Source organism: Cavia porcellus, unplaced genomic scaffold, assembly GCF_034190915.1.
Source record: "Cavia porcellus strain 051 isolate PalLab524CR breed Dunkin Hartley unplaced genomic scaffold, mCavPor4.1 scaffold_13, whole genome shotgun sequence".
Classification (NCBI taxonomy): Eukaryota; Metazoa; Chordata; class Mammalia; order Rodentia; family Caviidae; genus Cavia; species Cavia porcellus.
Genome location: NW_026947496.1, coordinates 47,115,098 through 47,132,910, shown reverse-complemented (window position 1 = coordinate 47,132,910; position 17,813 = coordinate 47,115,098). Strand labels below are relative to the sequence as shown.

Below are 17,813 nucleotides of genomic sequence, written 5' to 3'. Positions count from 1 at the left end.
TGCACTGATCTGCACTGGCACGTACTGGGGCAAGTGGTGCTCTAACACTAGGTGACCAGTCACCAGGACCTATATTGATTTGGTTTCCGTGTGACCCAGACTTTTCCAAGAACTGTGTTTAGGTACTGAAATCCCATATGGATTAATGGTGCTGCTAGTCTGCAGTAGAAAGTTGAATGTTTCCCCGTGTAACTGTGTCCTTATGGCTTGTCAAAATAAGGTGAGCCGCAAACCATGTGTTTTAGACCCTCCTCACTCCTGTAGTGGGACACAGGGGGAACAGTGGATCTTTTGGAGAGGAGTGTTACATCTCAGGAGACTCAGGCATGGGATGCACAGTCTATTTTTCAGGAACTGTTTCTGATGGTACTCTGTGACTTGTTACTCGGAACCTTGAGAGGACACAGGGGGGTCACTCTTGGTCTCTAGTTTACTGGATAACTGGGGACACACATGCTATGGCTGCCCTAGGGAGGAAGAGACATGGAGATCTTCAGAGGGAAGATGATGGGAGGTGAGGGTGACCGTAGGCCAAGGCATAGGACATGTCAGGGCAGACAGCATAGAATGGCCCAGTCAGGGGAGGTACACACGTCAAAATGATTGGATCTATCATTAGGAACCCATTGTCTGGATTTTGCTTTACATGCAGTTGCTAATGAATGCTTCCTAAAGACTACAAACACTGGAGTGACAGGTTTGCATTTTATACCGGCAAATCCAAAAATTTGGTAGATGAATGCAAGGAGAGGTGACCATGTTATTCTACAAGACATAGGAAGCAAATTAGAACTATATTTATATCCATTTAAAAAATCTAAAATGAAAAAAATGTACTCTTCAGCCATAGGTGCTGTGCAAACAACACCAATGCCATCACCTAGAAATGTAAGCAGCAAGTGAGGTACCCTGAGGGAAGGACGAGAAACCCCATCTCAGAGCAGCTTGGCGGTTACCTGCATAGTTATTTTCATGAAACGGAAGGTGTGTGGCCATGCTGGGTGGTGTGTTAACTAAACAAATTTCTATGTTATGAGAAATACTTAAACAGTTATCTGCAACGTGGTTTGGATTGAAGATAATATGGCAATATTAATGCAAATGTAACATCTGAATTAAAGATAATGCTGAAACAAATAATGCAAACATAAGCAAAGCCTGAGAAAATGGTATCACTGATATCTCTCTCCTTGTACAAGCTCTTTGCTAGTCATGAGTAAGGAAACTAAAAACAGTGACGACCTCAATAGTTAAGTTTTAACCAACAGGAGGTTGACTTAAAATAACTGAGCATGTCAAAAACATTGTTTTGAAATATATACTAAAGTCATAATTATCAGTGATGGCCTTGCCTTAATTTTACATATTATAGTTTTTTTTTAATGTTATACCTCTGTGAAGTACCTTTTCTAGCTATGATAGCCATGAGAACCAAAAATTGAGATAAATACATTAGGATTTTAAGATTTTTTTAAAAAAAGTTGTTGAATCTCATTATTCTAATAGAGAACAAGTGTTTTTGTACTACTAATAGTGGGGGTGCTTGTTTAATGAGGGAACATGATTGAAAGTTTGAAATGTGTAAGCAGTTGTGTGGTGATGAGTTGGGGTGGAGGGACGTCATGTGAAAGGTCTTAGACGAGGTTAGCTGCAGGAAGCATGGAAAGAACTGGAGACTCTTTGAGTAGTGAACCAAAGGGATTCTTTTTGATAAAAAGATTAAAGAGAGAACCTTGATTTGGTCACAAGATTGAAGGAGCGAATAGACCTGAGAGGCTCAATTGTAGGAAGTCTTAGTGCTTGGTTGGACTTGGGGAGTAAGGAGAAAACATGGATAAAATCATAGTTTTCTATGCGAATGACCGGATATGTGACACATGATTAATTAAGATAGGTTAAAAATATAGAAGGTGGCGAGATGAATTCAACAGAGACAGTGAGTCTGGGACCTGTTAACTGGAAGGCTTCTGACATTTCCTGGGAGATCTCAAGTAGGAACACAGACCTACGGTTCTGGGCCAAGACGTCTGGGTTGGCCATTTGGATTCTGGAACTAAAACCATTGTCATAAACAGATCCCCTTGAAAAAACCCAGTAAGAAGAGCAGAGGGCCAAGCATGGATGCACGTGGAGACAAGCATGCTTGAAAATGAGAAAAAGAGGAATTACAGAGAGAAAAGGGTATCTCTCCATGTAAATCTGGAAGAGTTAGAAGAAAACAGAATCAAGAAGGCTTGCCAAGGAAAAGGTGTGGCACAAAATGTTTGCTGATGGGTATGAATAAGAGCAAGAGAAGCATACTAAGTTCTCTTAGAGTAGAAAGGAAGGAAACTGAGGCAGCTCCGATGAGCTTGAGAAGATGACAAAGGAGACCTCTGCTGGTAATGACAGTGATATGGCCTGAGTCGAGTGAATGCAGTTGAGAATTATCCCTAAGGAAACCAAGTGCTGAACTGAATCTCTGCTCTGAGATCTCCTCCACTCGTACCTTAATTAGCTTTGGCTTCCCTTCAGACGAAATAGTTTTCTGTATTGATATCTGTATTTGTGCCAACCTGAAGGAGGCACAAATTTCTCATACTGGAAAGTTATTAAATAATGAGCAAAGCTCTGTGAGCTCAACAATTCCTTGACAGTAAGAGTCAGAATTTCTTTTGGGACAGAAGTCAACCTTGCCTTTAAACAAGGTTAAATTAAAATTGAATACCCACCATCACAGGGCAAAAATCACAGTTCTTAGACTCCAAATGCCACAGTTACTTGTGTGGGGACAGGGCTTTGCTGCTTGATTTTTTTTTAAACCTGGGACTCAGAGGCCTATCACTGCCTTCCTCAGACAACTGTCACATACTCACATGCTTATTCATTCAGCCATCCATCCATTCTTTCACAAGCTATTTAGTGCCAATCTCTGCCCTTGTTCTTTATATATAAAGGGAAGATCACCTGCATCTACCTGTGCAAGAAAATGACACAGAATCATATCTATTTTGAGCCAGTGTCAGAATCCTGGTTTTGATACTGTACCATAGCAATGCAGCATGAAACCCCTGGGCATGAAACTCAAGGGGAACCTGAGTGAAGGGACATATGGGATTCATTTCTGTGCTAATTTTGTAACTTCTAGTGAATCTACAATCACTTTGAAATAAAAGTTTAAAAAGATGAGTAAGAAGCAGGACCCAATTTAGAGCAAATATTTAGTTGTGTAGTGAGATTGAAAGATGAAAAGGTGGGGCTGGGGATTTAGCTCAGTGGCATAAGCATCTGCCTGTCAAGCAGGCAGTCGTGAGTTCCATCCCTGGTACCGGTAAAAAGGAAAAAGACAAAAAAAAAAAAAAAAAAAAAAAAAAAAAAAAAAAAAAGATGAAAAGGTAAGCAGAACAAGTAACTACAAGGTAAGGCCTGAACTAATCCAGTCTAATCCATTCCAGTATAACCCAATCTAATCTGGAGTGGAAGGCTATGGAAGTTTCTGGAAAAATAGGGTTTAGTTGGATGGCTAGATGACTTCTGAACAAACGCCATTCCTCAGGGTGCTGAGATGGTAATGATTATTATTGCTGTTTACTATTATTATAATCCCGGGTGTTCTGAGGTTTAACTTTCAGCAGCTCTCTTATTTAATGTTTGCATTTACAATTGTGGCATAAAAGAGGAAATGGGGTCAGAGAGTCTCTGGCAAGCACTCAGCGCTCACTAACACAGAGGCGTGGAAATCACCAGGCTGGTCTTCCACCCTATGAGGAAACTCCCTTAGCTGAACACTTGTTTCCACTTTGTTCTTCATCAGTTGCTCCTTCTGGTTGGTCTGAGCATCATGAGCATATTTTAAGCCTGCAGTGAGTTAGAGTCACAGTTGAAAGAGAGTACTGGACTCTTCAAGCCCCTGGGAGGTGCTGGCATTAGTTAGACTAGCATGCTCCATAAGATAAGCAACAACCGTATTTGCAGCCACTTTTAGCAAATGTTTCAAAAAAAAAAAACTCACAAAATTTGAACCCAAATACTGAAAACCATCTGATTCGACAGGGACAAAAAAGAGTTTGGCCCAGAAATGCTGAGCTGGGAAAAAGCAGTTGCAGAGCAAGCTGGGAAGTACATCCCTACCTCCGGGGCAATGTAGTCTGGAGTCCCGCAGAAAGTGTTGGTCCTTGCATCTCCTACCATGTTTTCCTTGCACATCCCAAAGTCTGCTATTTTGATGTGTCCATCTTTGTCTAGCAGGATATTATCTAGTTTCAGGTCCCTGAAAAACAAAAGCAAAGCTAAGTCCCACACTAGTAAATGCAATTAGAAGAACATTGTCACAGGAAGAAGGTAGCTGGTCTCATCATGGCCTGTCCTGGTGCACAAGGGGGAGATTAGCTAGCCCTTCCTCCTCCTTGCCACCTGATCCTTAGATCACAGCTCTGCTCAGTATGCCCTTCTCCCTGCTCTTTGGTGTTCACTTCTAGACCCACAGCTCATGCTCAGGTCTCTACCGGCAGCTGCCTTGGGCCTGACTCTCTGACAACTTCTTCTGCCCTGTATGCTCCACTCAGCAACTGGTGAATCTCTGGAGCATATTTCCTGTATGCATGAGCTGGCAGGTGAGAGAGTGCATGCATGTTTTGCGTCATCTCCTCAGTGCAGCATCCTATGATTTTTAAAAGGGGCTTTCACACAATGTCTGAATGTAAAGACAGGGCTAACAGTGCAATGCCTTCTGGGCCGGTGATGCATTTGGAGCAGGATAATCTCTAATGCTGTAGAGCACAACATGTACACAGGTGCATTGTTAAAAAGTGGGTGCAGACAAAGCTCATTGCTCAAGGTGCTGGCTGCTACTGCTGATTTTCTGATTTATCAAGGAGCACAACTCTATGTAAGGGAGGAAGAATATCAGCCTTTAACCCAGGACCTTTTCTGGAGCTAAGGATGAAGTGGGAATGACCTAAAAATATACTTACAGTATGCTATTTTTAAATACATTTTGGTTTTTGTGAATAAATTAGACTGCACCTAACTCCAAGTCTAGTTGAAAACACCATTCCTAACCATTGAAGAACCACTCTAGAACCAGAAGCCCCAGTAACAGAATGTCCCAATAACAGGACATCATTCTATACATTCTTCTTTCCTTAGAGAAACAGAATCCTCTTAAAATAGCTCATTCTATTCTCAGATAAGTGTAAGTGACAACTTTTTAAAAATAAACCAGCCACATTGTGCTTTCTTGTTATTTTACCCGCTGGTCTTTATAGTACTGTCACTACACATGATACCTCAAATATTTGAAATGACATCAAATTTTCTCTCATCTTTGCTTCACCAAGCTCACAGACTTTGTTTGGACACTTTAAACATCTAGAATTTTTCAGTTTTCTTCCTGAGAGGCGCTGCTCAGGATGGAAGCAACGTTCTCCAGGTGGGTGAGCTGACTGGTGCGGACTCAGAGACACTATCAGCTCCTCTTAGGATTCTCTGGCTTCTGGTAAGATGTCCTGTCCTTGTGTTAGGAACTTCTCCAGAACAGTGGTTGACAGTGAGATTACTATAAGCCAAAGCTTTCTATACAAAGTGACACTATTCACATTTCTTATTTTGCAACTGCAAAATTGACTTTTTAAAGATAATTTAAGTGTTTCACTTGCCATCAATTTTGGAAACTTTTATCCTGTTGACTTGAGTCAGTGAAATTCACAAATTCTAGTTTTTCATTCACATCTGTCTTTCTTGGGTTGTCTGCGCCTTCTAAGAACTAGATCTTTAAATCTAGAACATGTGGCTGTAACGGAAATCACTGCCCTGCTTGGTTAGCTAAAATAACATGGGTGGGAGTAGGAACAGCCATTGTTTTTATCTCTTGATGGAATTTTTAGATTAGGACTTTCTGAAGCTTTTTTCTTGAAGGTTCTCCTCCCAGAGGGTAAAGTAAGCAATATTTAGTGGATTGACTTGACTGGATCATTTATTTTCTATGTTATTGGATGCTTGAGTTGTGATACGACACTCTGTGTGTCTTGGTTAGGTCCCAGAGCTGCTATGGCACTGGCTCTGGGATGCCCTTGGATGAAATTGGGCACATTCAGATTGGTAAAACCTTAGATTCTTGCATGTCCTTGGAGAAATAGAAGACTAGCTTGTAAAAGAAGGAACAATGAAGTATGTAGGCCAAGAGCAGAAAATGAAGAGACAAGTGAGATGCTGCCCTGGTTTCCAATGGTCTACCTTCTTGCTTCTAAGTTCTTAATGAGACCTAACTTTTGTTTATGTAGATTTATGAGACTGGTCATCAATATTCATGTTCCTCTAAATTCCTGGAAGAAGCCACTTCCTTTATAGTCCCACTAGTAGGTGGTTAAATCACGTGATGGTGCACCTGCTTCTCTATATCTCAGGGCCTTGGGTCTTGTGGCTGTTCAACAACAGGCTTATAGTTAAACCTAGAGACATTTGTTTAACATTTTCCCATTTGTCCTTCCCTTTATTATTTCTGCATCTCCTCTGGACTCACTTCCTCCACTTGCAAAGCCTCTTTCCCTTAAAAGATTTACCTTCTGCTTAGAAAGTTTTGTTGGCAGATGCCTCTCCCTTACTCAGTTCTGAAGAGGTCTTTTCTTCCCTCTGCACTTACATTTTTAATTATATTATAATCAATTGGGTTTAAAAAAAAAGAATCTACTTCTTATGCCCTTTCATGTAATTCTACAGCATATTAAACCCAGAAAGTGGCATCTGTGGGTTAGGTCCTCTACATATTTTGTGGCCACCATAATGCTTAGCAAAGGGTTGTAATTCAGCAGACAATCTGTAATACCAGTTGTGGAGGGTTGGATGGTGGATGGTGGTCCTCAAAGATATCTCTATGTCCTGATCCCCAGAACTCTGATAATGTGACTTTATTTTTTTTTTAGAGAAAATGTCTTTGCAGATATAATTAAGAATTTCAAAAGGGGATCATGCTGGGCGTGTGTATGGATTAAATCTGTCCAGGACTATTCTAAGAGACACACAGAGGGTATGCATGTACAGAGAAGGGCATGTATAAGATAGAGGAGGAGACCGGTGTGATGCAGCCACAGCCAAAGAGGCCAGGAGATACGAGAGGCGAAGAGAGGCAAAGAAGGGGCCTCCAGAGCCTTTGATGCAAGCATTGATTCTGCCAGCACCTAAATCCAGAGTTTGCACCTCTAGAATTATAATAGAATAGTTTTGTTTCTTTAAGCCACTAAATTGGCAGTAAATTTATTTAAAACAGCCCATCAAAACTAATATATCAGTTTTGTGACCCTAGAAAATCATAATTGTATTTAATCAAAAGAAGAAAATTAATAAAAACTCCTTGTTCGATCAGTTGCCAAATTAAAAGTTTAGTTCAAATTACACATGAGCAGTCACCACATCAGCAGCACTGGCACCCCGCTCCCAGCCTGCTTATAGTTTTTAGCCTTCAGTCTGTAACAATCAGCATGCAATTTAGGATCAATGACTGTCCTCATTTTTAACTACCTGATGATAGCTTTTAAAAACCTCCTACAACTTTATGATTATGCCAAATAAGCCCGGCATTTTATCTTAGTGGTGTAGAAGAAGACTTAACATGATTTCCATGCATGGACAGAATAAGAGCTCTAAACTAGACATGTGTTGATTGTGCTAATAGTACTACTTACAGACCTTAACTGGTCTTTATGTTGCATGTGTCCAATAATTTAGAAGATGTGATAATAATTTAGAAGGTATGACAGAAGCACTGGGGTAGGGAAGAATAGATATGGTTAAGGGAGCTGCCTTCTACTTACAGATCTCTGTCTTTTTTGCTAATCTTCTTGATTTTTCCCACCCTCATATGCCTTGCTATCTTCCTTCTTCCCTTCCTTCTATTCATTCATCCATCTATCCACGCACCCATTCAATATAATCTTCTTAGCATCCAGGTACAAGTGTATTTTAGATATCACAGTCATTATAGATATATAGAGAAAAATATAAAACCTATGGATTCTGATCAAGGTGAGTTGCAACTTGATGGAGATTTTAAAAATCATAAAATATCTTCAAAATCTATTATTTTACAGACATATTTGCATTACATACATATATTATGATGTACATACATATATACACATATGTATATATGTACATAATTCTCTCTATATAAGTATATGTATAATATATACATAAGCCAGTTTAAAAAAAAATATATATATATATATATACAAAAGCCTGTTTAAGAAACCTGGCTTCCCAAACTTCCCTAGCTTCCGGTGATGCTAAATACTGTAGACTCACACTGACAGCCTCCGGAAATGAAGGGGTCCTTCCTCCTTAAGGGAATTTTCCAGATATACTGTAAGCACCAAAGCTTCAGTATTAACCAACTCTCTGTGCTGCTTGCTGTTTCAACAATCTGAGTGGAACACAATGAAATCTTTATTGGTGACTCCCAGTCATTGTGAGTCTGTCACAGAAGAGGTCCCTCTGAGTTTTCAGCAGCTTAGCCAGCCTCTTCTCCACTCCTCTCTTTATCGCTTTCTATTTTCCCCGCTCTAATCTACAGTGCACTGGAAACACGACAACTAAGCCTTTGAAGATTTGTATGTTAAGTAAGTGTCAACTGGGTTTTGAGAAAAGAAGAAAGAAGACTGAAATACAATAGCTCCCATCTGAGAGCTTTGGCAGCAGAGCATGAAATGATAGCACAGAATGGAGAAATTTTGGACTCATGAAAGAGCACACCAGGAGCATTCTGTGCACTTTTGCAAGGCATAAGACAGCAGGTTTTCGTGGGTATGTGAGTGTCCCAGAACTTCCCACCCCAACGAAGAGGGGAATATTTCACAGCAGGGATGGAATGATCACAATATGTTATATGTATGTATGAAAAAAAGCCTCAACACAAAAGGAGAATATTGCAAAAGTATTTCAAGGAGGTCCAAGTAAATATAAACAAAATCAAGAGGTACAAAGAGAAAAATGTGAGAGCAAAAAAGAGTAAGACATGAGAAAGGAGGATGTTGGAATGAAATGACAGAAAGGAAGAAGATGAGAGAATAAGAGTTAGGACCAGCATAAATAACAAAATCAGGTTAGAACCTTCTTGCTTTGGAGACTATAATTGCTTACCTGGTTGCTATCTAATCACCTTTCATGTAATCATGGTTAGCTGGAGGTCTGGGTGGGGAACGTTCTAACAATATCTTACTCACTGGCAATTTCACATCACTGAAGTGCAATGATTAAATTACCTGGGCCAGGAAATTAGACATCTTAGTAATTGTTTCCAAAGAGCACAACTTACCTATAGACAATTCCTTTGGAATGAAGGAACTGCAGACCAAGGATGATTTCAGCAGCATAAAATCTAAGGGAAAAAGCCAAGGTTCAACATGAATGTGTTAAGAGAACAAAATGAAGTCCCCAAAGCCTGTCTGATGCTTTATGCATGTTTAGTGCTTGACCGAATTATGCACACACATAATTTTGTTTAATCCTAAGAAGGAAAGTGTTATTCATTCTACACTTGAGAAAATGAACGGTCAGAGCATCCAGTCAGAGCCTTGAGTGTACAAAACAGAGCTGGGGTCTTAAGCCAGCCTCTCCTATAGTTCGTGTTTATTTATAAAGCATAATGTTTGTACTGTCATTTTCTGCTAATAAAACACACAGAGACATCAAATGTAATGATATAGCACAGTAGGAAAATAGTTATGCTTTTTATTTGAAAGTCTACTTCAAGCTCATAGTTCTACAAGGCGCAGTGATTTCGAATAGATCTGGCTGGCTTATTTTTATATTGACAATATTTGGCGTGCACAAGAAATACAGCCTGAGAGGTGTAAAAAAGGATATTAGAAGATGGAAAGTGATAAGTTACTGATCCTCAATGGTGACAGGCTTAAAGGAAATGAGTGAGCATAGCTTTAGTGGCATTAGGGCCAGATACAAGGGGAACATCCTGGAAGTGAGGCATGCAGGGCCTCATGGATGAACGCAAACATCTTCTTCCTTCCATTCAGAACAATGGACGGCATGTGTCCAAACTGACTTCATGCATGAAGCCAGGAGAGGACAGTGGGACAATCATTTGACCCCATCTAACAAAAATGCCCAGTGATTTCTGTGCAGCCAGAATCCCAGAAAATGATTTCTGAGTGCTTTGCTGAGGATTCCTGGAGGCAATGAAATGTGCTCATGCTATCCCCTAGATTTGACAAACTAGCTGTTTTAGTCAGGGTTTTTGTAGGACCAATGGACCAAGACCACCTTTCAAACCATTTCTACCCTAAGTCACTCAAAGTGTTCATGCAGAGGTGAGTGAATGTTGAGCCAGCATCGAGCAAAGAAATCTAGTATGGACCTGTCACTTTAGAGGAGCCTGATGGCACAGTTTGCTTTACTTGAATGTCATAGTGGGTTTAGGACACAGGAAGGACCCACGGGGACAGTGTATGCAGGTGCTGGTGGGACTCTGCAATGGCCCTACCAGGTTGACCCAGCCTGTACCTTCCCAATGGCATCTGTTACTGTTTGGTGTCAAAGAAGAGGAAGATTTCTTCTCAGATTGAGCAAATGTCTCTTCCAGTTTCCTTCCCCCAGAAGCCAGATGCTTTATGCTTTTGCACTGGGCTTCCCACTCAAGGCTTCAGCTAAAAGCTGCATCCCTGGGGTGACTTCCACTATTTGTGTTTCATTTGACTGCTTTCTTTCCAAAAAGCAAATATTTGCTTCTGTGCTTATTTACAAGTGAAGTGGTTCCTCATGAAAATAAGCAGTTGTTCTCAAAACATAGAGAAATAAAAGGGACACAAATTTCAGTTTTATAAACAGGGAAAATGATCGCTTTGTTTGGTAATACAGTAATCCCTAAGGTTTACATGGCCCTGGGATTTAGACATGCTGAATGAGGAGGTAAAAGAAATGTCACACTTATCACACAGGAAAAATATTTTGTCAGTGCTGGGTTTGCACAAACTGTTACAAACACGAACCCCCCCCCCCAATCCCTTTATTCAGCTCTTACGTGGCTCTGGGAAGGTCAAACTTGTGGCAACTTTGAATGTGGTACATTAAATCTCCTCCGTTGAGATACTCCATCACAAAAAAGAGATTTTCCTAGAGGAAAAAAGAAAATCTTAACTTTTATTTCCTTAAAAATAAAAGAGAAAGGAAAGAAGTTTTAGAAAATGGATTAATTTCATAAAAAACTATTCTATTTTGAAATAACTTACAAAAAGACTATCAAAATCATTTAGCTAATGTATATTTTTTAAACCCTAGGCTGGCTAAGGAATGGAGGTGCAATGTTGGGTACCATCTGCTTGTTTGCTGTGGGGTGCAGCTTGAACTTGCCCACTGGATCCTGGAAAAGAGTTGAGCCATTGATGGGTGCAGATCAGACAGTTGTTGAGATTAATGATGTAGAATATGGTCAAAACTAGGCTTCTGACCCAGAAGCGGGGCCCATAACAGTCAGTAAGTCAGCCCTGACCACATTCTGGGAGTGAGTGAGCACAGGATGTTCAGTTCTACTTCATCTATCAAAGGTGATGAGACAGAGCCCACTCTTTTGAAGACTGCAATCAAGTTTGCTTTATTCCTCCCCAGTCCACACTTCACTTGTTGCAGAGGCAAACCATGGTTTTGAGCATGTTCCTCCTAGCAGAGGGCACCACATGTGATATTAGACCTAGTGTCCTTGAGGGGCAGCCATCAAAATCAAGGCCGAGTGCTCTGCAGACTGTGGGTTGGGTTGTCAGAGGTCACTGAACTTTCAACCAGTCTGTGCTATGCAGACTCGTTGAGCACCCTGAATTTTCAAGGGTTCTTGAGACTCAACAGAATCAGTAACCTGTCAAATATAGGGATATAAGGGCATTTGGCATGTTTGTGTATGAATTTGCACCTAAAAACCTCATCGGCTGATTTTTAACACCTCACATCTGAATGTGTGACTAACCAAGGTCCTGCGTGTACAAGGCAATGGTATAAACAGTGATCTGGTCTTGGTGACATTCACAGCCTCTTGTTTGCACTGAGCTCAGTTTTCTACAAAGTAAGGAAATGCAAATGTTGTGATGATTGTCTTAATAATTCGGGTAAAATTGTGCCCATCTGCTTTTTCCAAAGATCCAGTTTCCTGATTCTAATCCTTTTTAAATGGAGCACACTTACCTTGTGGACAAGCCAAAATTTTCAGGTACCATAAATCTTAAATTGCTATTTCAGACTTCACTTGAGAGTAATTATTAGTGCATTTACACATACTTACCTTTTCCTTGACACACCTTATCTGTTGCTCTTGTTCCTTAAATACTTCATGAATAACTTCTAATTTTTACCTCTTTACTCAAAAACATACTGGCCCCACCCTAGCCACAGGGTGACATCTTCACTTAGGTACCCAGGAGAATGCAATGCTCAATACATACCATAAGACTACTTATAACAGTGCTCAGGGGAACATTGCCTTTAGTGTTAGGATGCTTACAAAGCTATATAAAGGTTGCAATTTCACAATGAATAAACTGCCAATTTAGACTTGGAGAAAATGTGGGGAGGAGATTGGAGACAAAAGTTCAGCTCCATCTCAAATGTTCTGCACACCAATCTCGCCTGTTCTCACAACTAAATTAGACTCTGCACTACTCGATGAGCGGGGAGTTGAAGCTGCCACTAAGAGTCCACAATACCCTGGGGCTTGGTGCGTAAGCTCTCCTTACTTCCACGGCAGTGAGAAGACTGCACTGCTACAGTCACTATTAATTAAACAGCAGTGGAGATTTTTCACATGTTGGATGCCACATTTAATCCCTCTAAGAGATTTGATGGCTCCACAGTAAATCTTTCAAAATAACCTGTTCCGGTTCTCATTTTGATACTAAGTCAGGACACTGAACAATCCAATTGCTTATCTCTTCTCATTTATGATGGCATTGTGTGTCAGTTTAAGTCCCCTGGGAGATCCTAAGATAACATTTAGGCTAAATGCTTCCCAGAGGATGGAAACGAATAATTCCATGCTCTTGAAAAAAAAATTGAAAATTAGGTTTCTTTTTGTGTTTTGGTCATCAGCTGACAGAAATTGCAAAACAGGGCTGGTGAACAGGGCTGGTAAGAGGGAGCAGGGCTTGTGCCTGGGTCAATGTTATATGACCGTCTAACCACTTGCTAAGTGATACATTAGCTGATGCAAATGACTTTTCCTGGTGAGTGAGAAGTGGAGCTGTGATAGTGTTGGGAGAAGAAACCCACAAATCCACCCCAGCCTGACAGTCTATCAACCGCCACTGGCACAGCATTTATTAAGTGGAATTCTAGTCTGTGAGCCAGATGCTAGACTGTCACTGTTTCATCATAAGCAAAAGGGGAGATGTCATCAAGAGACGCTGGAGTAAATTCCCTTTTCCTAGCCTAAGGACTGCATTTATGGAGTTTTCTCTTTTTCTTGGTCAAAAGATGATTATTAAGCACATTATACTGATATTTATGTAGAGCTTCCCAGATTGTAAAATAAACGTTGGCTAGAAGATATGCTGTGCTTGCAAACTTCTAGGAGAGATCACTGTCTAGAAATAATGCAGACTTGAAGTTAATTAAGGGATGAATCTTCTCTTTGAACCTTCCTCAGAGGAGTTGAGAATTATGGCGGGTTCATTATGGCCCACTAAAAGCTCTAGAAAGTTGTACGACAAAGGGCAGGGGCTTCCTTTGCTTAAATACCACCACCAGGACCACCACCACCACCCCGCCCCAGCAGGCTCACAGAGCGGGGCTACTGGTTAGTGCAAACACGTCTGTGTGTACACAGGTATAAAAGGCTCCAAGGATCATGAGTTGCTTAAATATTTGAATTCATCCCACCAAGGACAAAGGGTACAAAAGCAGACAGGTCAGAAGAGAATGTGGCTTTACCCTGCTTTGGGCAGAAAAGGACTAATGAGGATATTTTTGATTAGTCTTGGTATTTTGTTTCTAAAATGTGCGTCTCATTTTCTAAGGAGGAACTTAAGCAGATGTACCTGGAGCAAGGGAATGGAAACAGAGGGACTGATGATCTCTGGGACTTCTGCCTGCTTTTTTAGGTAACACAGACATGGCTTTTGGTCAAGTGGCTTTCTGGATAAGTGAATTTTACATTTGCTCAACCAGGAGAGGAAACACTAAAATTTTGCCAACTCTGTTGGTATTAAGTCAAACATACTGATTTGTAAGGTGAACATTCTTACAAGGCTTCCTGTACTACAGTGCATGGTCTTTGGAGTGTGCCTGTGAATGTCCTTCCATTGTCCACTGTATTGATTAATAATATAAGATATCAAGCTCTTTGTATCTTGGAGGTGAAGTGGTTTCATCTGGAGTCTGAGTGTGCAGTTATATCAGGGCTCTTGGAAGTGGAGATTGACTGGGTAACGCTCATGTGCCTTGGCTAAAAGAAAAACATTCAATGTACGACTCAGTGACATTTACTAATGAACTTTCCAGTTTTCAAAAATATACCTACAGCATGCATGCTGCTCTGTCTGCTAAAAGTATAAAAATGAGACAACCACAGTTATTCACTGCTTTGCTGTGATTTTCCCACAACTGATTGAAAGGAATAATCAATGTCAATATTCTGTTGATACATGTAAAATCAAACCTCTACTTTTTGATTATTTTCTTGGTGCTTTAAAATGCAAATGATTCTTGCAAAATTACTTAAATATATACATGAAACACTGTCAAAATATCCCAGTATTTTTAAGAGAATTCTGTATATTTGCATATGAAGTAGTATATTTCTCAGAGCATCTACAAATATCACTTGGCTGATAGAACTATCTACATATTTTGTTTTCTTCTGTATTTCTAAAAATATAAGATCACTTTGGGTGACTCTGAAACTCAGATTCTTCTATATTAATTTTCTGTGTTAAAGATCTGCGTAACAAGTTAGTTGTAAAGGTGACCTGTTCTTGTGAAAGTAAAGAGTTAAAAAATTGTATTTAAGAATAAAAAGCTTACAATAGTTTGTGAATACAGAAACTGGAAACAGTCAATTTTTTTGGTCTTTTTCTTTTTTTTATCGATGCCAGGGATTGAATTCACAACCGCACATTTGCAAGGCAAGCGCTTATGCCACTGAGCGAAATCCCCAGCCCCTGAAACAGTCAATTTTTAAAATAAGAAATAACTTCAGCAGTTTTCAGGGCCAAATCTTTCAATCACTGAGCTAATTGTAGCCCACTATCCTGATATCTGTCTGGGACTCTGCCTTTGTATCAACTACCTATACATGGTGGGTTGATTTGTGTGAGTACAGATGGAGATTCCCTGTGGTGTGTGGACTACCATGGTGAAGCTTTGCATTCTCCAAGTCTGCTTCTCAAAGAGAAAGGATGTACACATCGTCTGGTAGAGCCATCCCCCAAAATGAGCTGCAAGGCCATCCTTTTGACATTTGCCCTCTGTGAGTAAAGGGAGGTCTTGGTGGTTTGGTGAGGACCACAGACATGTCCAAGCACACACTTGACAGGTAATGAATGCTTTAGATGGGGATGGGATTATATTTCTAGCTTACCACATGGGACAGTGTCCTGTCAGGGGTGAAATATCCTCCTAGTGTATTTGAACATCCCACATTAGTGTGGCCACATTCACATTAAATTTTTGAGGTACGCTGGTATTTGGAAGGCAATTTAGACTCTGGAGTAACTATTATGAATATATTTGGCTATAAAACAGATTTTTGCTTTTTCATAAGGATACATCATTAAAAATACAACAGACTTGTGTACTTTTTATATTGAGAGAAAAAAAGAGGAGAAAGAGAATGAGAATGAAAGAAAGGGATTCAGAGAGCAACGATTTTCTGAAAACCAGCAGATGCATTCATTAGGGTTTGTTTATATTTCTACTGTGGACTCTAATCAGTAAAATTCACTATCTTCCATTGATTCATTAGTGTGTGTCAGAACTAATGCTCCTGAATTTCTAGAAGTCCGTACCTTGCAACAGGGATTTGGGCTCAGTTGGTATTTACTGCCTTAATTGTCCCATAGGACTTTTCTGGTCTTAACTAATAAAGTCTTTTCCTTCACAGCAAAAGTACAAATAGAGCTCTTTCGTGAATTTTAAAATTGTTCTTGACATGGTTAGATCTCTGTGGAGAGGTAGTATAGCAAAATCCTGGCTTCTCTACTTAATAGCTGTTTCACCTTCAGTGGGTTGTGTATTCCCTTGGGGCTCCCTCTGTATCCCTACCCATCAAACAGGGACAATAACAATGTCTACTTCATAGGGTTACTATGAGGATAGAATGCATTAAAATATGTAATGTACCCAGAACATAGCGTGGCACATAATAAGTGCCCTATAAGTATCAGATGCTGTTATTATATTTATGACTATAGTTATTAAATATAATATTCATGCATATGCACATGGAATAATATATCTTCACCAGCACAGAAGAGTCCTGGGGACCGATTGAGTTTGAACATAAAAGGTGAGTTTTCAGCAACACGGGTTTGATGTGAAAATGACCTATTCTGTTTAATATTTTAAAGTCACTAAATTATCACTGCTGTGAACTTGCAAAGAAAGAAAGATGAAAGGACATACTCAAAAATCCTACCTCTGGGGCCCCTGAATACAACGAGCGACTCCTTCCTTTCAGAATACTTTTGCATATATCTGAATTTTGAAGTATATTTTGATGGTTTTTGATAATTAAAAAAATTTTCAGTAAGTTTTACTTCTCAAAATTATAAGCAAGGGTTTTTTTCTTTTTTTTTTCCAGAGAAGTCATCTATCACCTCTGTTTAAATGATCTGTAATATTTGCAAGAAGGCTCGCAATTTATATCCAGATTTAGGCTATTGAAGAGTAAGCTCTCCAAAGTATCAGAAAATGCTAATTCCTAACAAGGTAGGGTTCACTGATAGAGTCACATGAACACTGCCATTTGTAGTACTGACACAGAAATTTGGATTCAGTGTTTGAAGTAAATTCGGATGCTATCCCTTTATTTCACTTAAATTGAAACATAATTAAACACTATAAAGAAACTATAGTCAGGTACAGGGCAGAAGAGTCATCCAATCAAATGTAAATTCAGATTTTAAAATATTTAAATTTTTAAATAAAAAAAAAAAAACACTACAGTACGCAGTGCTGATCACGGAGTGTCATGATGTGAAATCCAGCAATACTATTATTCTTTGTTCAGAATGATTTTAACCTGCTTTAGTTTGTTTAATCTAAACATAAATGAAGATATGGATAACTGCATGTATGTTTAAGTGTATAGGATTGACAACCATGTTACTAAGTTTCTGTTGGACAGTTGAAACAGAACTGTTTGCAGTCTCGCTGTTTGAATTCCCACTTTACATGTTCCATTTTTGTATCTTGAACAACTGTTTGTAAAACAATATGTAAACATCAACTAGTGATTTCTTACTGTTTATTTTTTTCTCTGAATGTATGTATTATTTCTACCTATTTTCTGTTTTGTTTAGTCTTTCTTTAAATAAAATTTTTAAAAATTTAAAAAAAATTTAAATTTTTACATATTCATTGATTTTAACCAAACTAATATGAATAAAGTAATTCTTCCAGAAGGATCAAAATATCAGAAACACACAATTTGTAAGTTTTAACTTATGCAGCCATCAGTATAAATCATGATATGACAATTTGATTGGATTAACAAAGCTAGGGGATTACTAAGTGCACTTCTGGAAATGTCTGGGTGATCATGAAGGCATAAACCTGGTTCCCAGCTCTTTCCTCTTTGGTCCCTGACTCCTTCCTCCTTGGTACTGTTGCCCTGCTCTGCTTCC

General features: G+C 39.4%; 1 protein-coding gene across 5 annotated transcripts in view; it reads right to left on the bottom strand.

The window, feature by feature from the left end:
* Prkcq (protein kinase C theta) overlaps positions 1-17,813 on the bottom strand; it is a 111,923-nt gene that overhangs the window by 13,830 nt on the left and 80,280 nt on the right. For all 5 annotated transcript variants that reach the window (XM_003473418.5, XM_013156517.3, XM_063260162.1 and 2 more), the window contains 3 exons: positions 11,009-11,100; positions 9,287-9,349; positions 4,111-4,249 (listed from right to left, as the gene is read on the bottom strand). In XM_003473418.5, coding sequence (XP_003473466.1) covers positions 4,111-4,249; positions 9,287-9,349; positions 11,009-11,100 — 294 coding nt within the window. The remainder of the gene's footprint in view (positions 1-4,110; positions 4,250-9,286; positions 9,350-11,008; positions 11,101-17,813) is intronic.